This window comes from Ananas comosus, linkage group 19, assembly GCF_001540865.1.
Source record: "Ananas comosus cultivar F153 linkage group 19, ASM154086v1, whole genome shotgun sequence".
Classification (NCBI taxonomy): Eukaryota; Viridiplantae; Streptophyta; class Magnoliopsida; order Poales; family Bromeliaceae; genus Ananas; species Ananas comosus.
The window spans coordinates 7214925-7222131 of NC_033639.1; the positions used below are offsets into that span (position 1 = coordinate 7214925).

The following is a 7207-nucleotide window of genomic DNA, read 5'->3' on the forward strand; positions in this document are numbered from 1 at the left end:
TTTCAAAAATTTGATTGAGAAAATTCCAGCAACGAGCAAAAATAGTGTTGATATTCAGGCACTTTTCTTTTACGAAAGGACTCTTCAAAAAGAAAAGTAAAGGACCTCATCTCTCAAAATGCCAGTGGTGCAGCGGGTGCCATATATTTTTACCGACATGTTGTAGTGAAGAGAAAAAGTACATTGTTGTGAGAGAGAGAGAGAGACGAGAGGAGAGAGAGAGAGAGAGAGAAGCTCATAAATGGAGGGAAAGCATCTTCATTGGGATGAAAGTAAAAGCATGGCCATTGTGATAAATGGCTGATTAAGGAACAAGAGCTAAAGGTCAGAGTAACAGTGAATTGAGTAGCAGCAGTTATGAGACATTTCTGTTTTCAAACTTTAGAGGAAGTATGAAAGAAAAATCCCCAAACCATCATCATCATTCAATCATCTTCTCTCACCCTTTCCTTTTCTTTCCTCTTGCTCTCTCTCCCTCCTCTCTCTCTTGCTCTCTGCTCTCTCTCTCTCTCAATCTTTCCCTCTCAAAACACCCATTTCCCCTCCATTCACAAATTTGCTTCCAACTAACTACATCAACATTAGGCTTTAGATAATAAACAACATAATACAACCACTTGCATTAATAACGTAAATTAAGATTAGCTGCTCATGCAATATGCTCACTCCCCATCACCCCACTCTTCTGCAGCACAATGCAGTGCGGCCTTTTTCCGCGCGGAGGCTCCGGCGACGACGACAGCCCGAGTAGTCGGCCTGCGCCCGACGTCGACGACGTCTCGCAGCTGAAGCAAGAACCTCACCACCGCCGTCGGGCTCGGCGGCGCGGAGTGGGTTGAGAATAATGCATGCAATTCTTGCGCTTTCGACCGTTACATCGCCACCATTTTGTTCAAGAATACTTTGATAGCATTCTGACTTCATTCTACGTGATAATAACATAATATCCATTAATTAGCAACATTTCTTGATAGTATTAATTAATTAAACCGGCCACTTAAACAAACAACAAAATTAATTTACAACAATAAATAAATAAAAAAATCCGAACCTTGGAGCGTTGAGGAGTGCAACGAGGCGAATGGGTTTCGCCGTACTCCTCCGACGTGTAAAGAGCACTGCAGCACCCAAACCGAGGCGAGTACGAAACCCATCTCCAATCCTACATTTTCATAATACCAATGAATCAAAGATTAATTTTAATACTAAAATGAGAAAAAAAAAAAAACGGTAATATTTTTAGGTACACGTACTCTAGTTTTTAAAATTATTTTAAAATTTCCCTTACCTAATAATCCAAAATAATAAAATAAATAATAATTTAGAATTGTTTGAAAAAGTGCTTAAAATTTTATTATACCCCGATAGACTGGCTGCAAGCAAGAGTAATAGATTTATAACATTTATCGAGATCAAATTAGCCCCGCTTGGACTTTTGGATCCTTTAAAACATCAAAATGTAACACTTTTTTTATTATAATGTGTACATCTTATTAGATGTAATTTTTTGACAAACTTTAAATAACATTTCTATAATTATGCATTTTTTATCTTAAATATTTCGTAATTTAAAATATATCAATTTAATTTAGTATTCTGTAATTTTATTTTTTTTTTATTTTCTTTATTGATTTTTTTTTTGTTTAAATCGTGACAAAGTTAAATCTAAAAATATTAAAATAATATATTCGTAAATCTAAATAAATATATCTGAAATTTTTTATATATAATTTAACAAAATATTAATAAAAAAACTAACGAAAAATAAAATAAAAGCACAGAATTTCTTAATTGATATACTTTTAAATTAATAATAAGTAACTTGAAAATAATAAAATACAAAATCAAAGAATGTGATACTTAAAATTTACCCTTTTTTTGACTTATGTGTCTTATTAATATTTTATTATAAATGTCGTAGAATAACATTTTTTAAATATATATAATGTTTGAGCTTAATTTGTTGGATTTGAGATAAAAAAAAAAATAGATATTTCGTATGCATGATGGTATCATGGCAGAAGGAGGTCCAAGCACCCACCGGTGGCGATGGAGACGAGCACCGCCTCGCAGCGGCGCAGGCGCGCGGCGGCGGCGGAGGTTTTGGGAGAGAAGAAGGGGAGGAGGGGGTGGATGTAGGAGAGCGGGGTGACGGGGTTCATCCTCCAGGAGAGCGCCGACAGCACCAGCAGCTCCATCCTCCGCACCGTCCTCGCCTCGAACAAGTACCGGCAGCACTCCCTCCCTCCCTCCTCCTCCTCCTCCTCTAATTCCTCTTCCTCCACGGACCCGAGCTGCAGGTCGAGCAGCAGCGGCACCTGCGTCTCCTCCACCTTCGCCGCCAGCGCCAGGCACGCCACCGCCGCCAGCCTTCCCATCCACGGCCGTTCCCCCCTCCCCCCCCGCGCCGCCATCACTCCCCCTCCTCCTCCGCCGACGCCGAAGAAGCACCGGTCCAGGTAGTCCACGGCGAGCAGCGCCGTCAGCGCCGAGAATCCCTGCCGCTCCGCCGCGCGCGCCGCCCACCCCGCCACCTCCGCCCTCGCCGCCGCCGCCGCCGCCGGGCCCCCGCCGGCTCCGCCGCCGCGGCGCTCCTTGGCCCGCAGCGAGGCGAAGAGCTCCGGCAAGTCTTCTTCGGCGGGGTCGGATTGTGTCGACGGCGGGGCTAGTGCGAGCGCGGTCGTCGTCGTCGTCGTCGTGGCGGTTTCATCCGGGAGGTCGTCGAGCTCCGCGTTGTCTTCCTGGCAGTAGAGAGGGTCGAGGAGGAGGAGGAGGAGAGAGGAGGGGGCCATGTCGTCGCAGCTGGTCTTCTTCGTCTTCTTCGGAGGTGAAGAAGAGGCGGTGGGTTTTGCTCATGATACGAAGGGGTTGTAGCAATGGCGGAGTGTAGAAGAAGAAGAAGAAGAAGAAGAAGAAGAAGGGGAAGAGGGAACGAAGAAGGGGACTCCCCTCATCTCTTTTCTCTGTCTCTTTGTTCTCTGTCGCCCTTTTTATCTCTCCTCCTCTTTCTCTCTCATTTGGGGTGTGTTTTTTTTATATATAAAAAAAAATTTCTTTTCTCTTTTGGTGTGCTTACTGCTGCTGCCGGCTGGATGGCAATGGGGCGTGGCAGGCAGGGAAGACTGAAATAAGAAGGGAAAGGAAGGGCGGGGGATTAATTGGGGGCTTTGCTTGCCTTGTCTTGTTGCTATTCACCACGCCACAATTTCTACTTTTTTTTTTTTTTCGCTTTCCACTTTTAAATAATGTAGATAAAATTATACAGAATTTATTTATGTAAATTATAAATTATTTTTGATTATTTTTACTTTATATATTTTCCACTTTTAAATAATGTAGATAAAATTATACAGAATTTATTTATGTAAATTATAAATTATTTTTGATTATTTTTTTTTTATATTTTAATTTTGCTATCCTAACTTTGAATTAACTGTACTTTAATTTTAACATTTAAACTAACTATTTAACTTAATTTATAGTTGTGGAAAATATATAAAGTATACTAACCAAATTCATAATTTCTTTTAAGATAAACGATGTGTTTAAATTTTAAAGTCAAAATAATGCTGATCACTTAAAATTAAAAAATTGAAAGATTTGATAGTAGAATTAAAATTTTGAAAGAATAAATAGTTAATTAAGAGTGGTCCATAATTTAAATAAGTTATATATATGTTTTTATCTTAATTTAATCACAAAATAGTAAAATCGTGATCCTTGCTTTAAAAAATGTTTAATAAATTTTGCAGAAAAATGATTCGGAATTAATTTCAACATTCTCTTACATGGTAATGCTAAATAGACAGTAATACAAAGCATAAAATGACAAATGAAAATTTAAATTTCGAACCTCCTAAAACAAATAGGAAAAAGATGATTCTTCTGTCATACTACCCACACAATTGATCTAATACAAAATGGCCTGTGATCAAAACGGTAAAGTGGGAAACCTACAATTTCCTTTGACGTGTTGTATTTATTGCTTTATATATAGTACAATAAAATTTACAAATAAAGTTCCATATGCTATATTTGGCCAATTTGCATAAAAAATTTATTAGTATACAGTTTTTGTAAAAATAGGCCATCGTTTTAGATTTTACAGATTTGGACAGAATTTCAAGAAAACCCTTATTCTCTTTTCTCTCCTTCTTTTTCTCTCGTTCTTTTCTTTCCTTTCCCTCCGAAGATGGCGGTGGAAGGAGAAGATGAGGTGGAGGCGGCCCGCCTTGCCTCTGTCTCGAGGGCGAGGCAGCCCACCTCGCCTCTGTCCCTCGCGCCCTCGCCCTCGCCCTGGCCCTCGCCTGCGCACCCTTCCTTCACCTTCCTTGCCTCCGACCCCGCCAAGATCGTGCATCGACCCTTTTTTTTTTCTCTCCCACCCTCCTCCACCGCCTCCCTGACTCTTTACAACGGTAAAAAGGGCAGCGTCATATCCTCTTTCTCTCCCTTTTTTTTTCTCTCATTTTCTTTTTCTCTTCTACCCCCCTCTATCGCCTCTGCAATCCTTCACGACGGTTACGAGGACAACACCACATCCTCTTTCTCCGCCTTCACCGGCGCAGGCACCGACAGTGCCGAAGAAGCAGAGAGGCTCGGAGAAAGTGCGAGTGAGAGTGGAGCAAAGGAAAAAAATGCAGAAAATAAAAAAAATAAAAAGAATAAAGAATAAAATATAAAGAAAAATAGTTATTTTTACAAAAAAATAAAAAGTCAGAGAAAAAAAACGATGATAAATTTGCACTGTTTCACGGGAATGTTGCGCTGTTTTAGAAAAATATTACACTATTTAGAGAAATTTGTAGTGTTTGAGAGAAAATATATNGAATAAAGAATAAAATATAAAGAAAAATAGTTATTTTTACAAAAAAATAAAAAGTCAGAGAAAAAAAACGATGATAAATTTGCACTGTTTCAGAAGAATATTGTATTTTTTAGAGAAACGTTACACTATTTTTAAAAAATTTATCCTCTTTGAAAGAAAATATTTTTTTTTGAATGAAAATTACACTTTTTGAACGAAAGTTAAACTCTTTGAACGAAAATTACACTTTTTTGGTCAAAAATTACACTAGTTGGCCAGAAAGAGAAGGAAGAAAAATAGTATAATTTTTACCCAAATAGTACAATTTTCATTCAAAAAATGCAACTTTCATCTAAAAAAGTATATTTTTTTTTTCTCTTGAAGAGTTTGAATTTCTTCTAAAACAGTACAACGTTTCCATAAAACAGTGCAATATTTTCTTGAAATAGTATAACATTCCTTTGAAATACAAATTCATTTTTTCTCTCCGATTCTTCATTTTTCTTATAGAAATAAGTAATTTTTTTATATATTTTACTCTTTATATTTTTTATTTTTTATTTTCTGCATATTTTTTTCTCGGCTCCGCTCTCACCCGCACTTGCTCCGAATTCTCCTTCTCCGGCACCGGCGTTGGTGCCTGCGCCAGCAGTGACAGAGGAAGAGGATGCGGCTCTATCCTCATTACCGCCTCCGGTTCTGCTTCCACCGCTCTCTTTAGAGATAAAAAAAAAAAAGAACGAGAAAAAGAAAAGCAGAGAGAAAAAAAAAAGGAATATTTTGGTCAGTTTTCTAAAAAATTCGACCCGAATCTGTAAAAATCTAAAAAGACGGGCTACTTTTGCAAATACTCAAACTAATAAATTTTTTATGCAAATTGGCCGCTATATTTTAGCAAGTACAAAAATTGTGTAGCTGGAAATAAATCATTCTATACATTTTGCATAATCTTATCAACTAGTCATCCTTTAGAATTAAATAAAGAATAAACTTCCGTTCTTTCAAAGTAATCTCCTCATATTTAAAATAGCAAAAAATATAAATATAGGGGTGGAAACGAGCCGAGCACGAGCGAGCTTACCTCAGCTCAAATTCGGCTTGAGATTAATTTTAAGCCTAAATTTAAGGTCAAGCTTGGTTTGAAATTAATTCGAGCCGATCTCGAGCGAGCCTAATTTCGAGTCGAGCGAGCTCGAGCCCTAAACGCGCCGATTGAAATTCTCAACATCATACGATCAATAGTTTAATTTGTATAGAATATTATCTACAATTTGATACAAAAATATATCTAATAGTTCAAAGTACAAAACGATTATATGAAATACGGTATTATAATATCAAGAAAAATAACTTATGAGTTGAATATCTAATCTTTTCATCTTCACATATCTTCTCTTCCGCCTTCAATCTCCATATTATTCTTTTTCATTTATACGGCCAAAAAATAAATAAATTATATAGGTAAATATTGGATTAAGCTATCCAATCATATATAATCAAAATTAAAATTTTATATAAACAATAATTTTTTACTTTAAAAATATTCTGTTTATTTTTTCAAGCACATAATTAATGACAAGATAGGCAACGGCGGGCGCATGCTGTTATTTAGTAACTTAGATGGCTTCAGACTTGGCCACTTGGGGTGAGAGACAGAGAAAAAGAGAGAGAGAGAGATATTAGAAATTTTTAAAGCTCTGTGAAAGAAAAAAAGAAATAAAGGGAGAAAGTATAAATTTAGTAAAATTTTGCCATTTTGTTTACCTATTGAGTTTGTTTTTATGAACCAACAATATTGGCCCAATTTTAACTAAATTCAGGTTACTCACTTAGTCTATATATAATTAAAATATATTATATTTATATATTTTTTAATATATATCTATATATAGAGTCCGGCTACTATGCTATTAATAGCACGAAGCACTTGGTGCTACCAAGTTTTCCGCCGTTAAATTACCCTTTTGATCATTTTCATCCATTAGATCATACTATTCAACCAACCACCAACTCAATCCTAGAGGGTCCACATCATCCTAACCGCACATCTCTTAATCCAATGGCCGAAAACTTGGTAGCACCAATGACTTGGTGCTATTAATAGTATATTAGCCTAGCTAGTTCTCTCTCTCTCTCTCTCTCTCTCTCTCTCTCTCTCTCTCTCTCTATATATATATATATATATATATATAGTGTAAGGACTGAGATTTTTACAGTGCTACTAAACTCTCTGTTGACGATGTTTATGTGTGTAATTTAATTACATAAGCACTCGTCAAGTTTCAGGAGAAACTGAGCTAAAACGGAGAAGTTACGCGATTATTAGTTTTCACTTAAGTGAATAGTAACTCCGGTTTTTCGGTGAAGCCACGGAGTAGAGCTGGCTATTGGCACGTATCG

The 7207-nt window shown here is 37.1% G+C and overlaps 1 protein-coding gene across 1 annotated transcript; it reads right to left on the reverse strand.

Moving 5' to 3' along the window:
* On the reverse strand, window positions 511–3110 carry LOC109724774 (cyclin-D3-2-like). Its single transcript, XM_020253705.1, has 4 exons — window positions 2042–3110; window positions 1098–1161; window positions 799–925; window positions 511–570 (listed from the first exon to the last, which is right to left on the reverse strand). The coding sequence occupies exons 1-4, from the start codon at window positions 2790–2792 to the stop codon at window positions 511–513; spliced, it is 1002 nt and encodes a 333-aa protein (XP_020109294.1). The 5' UTR covers window positions 2793–3110.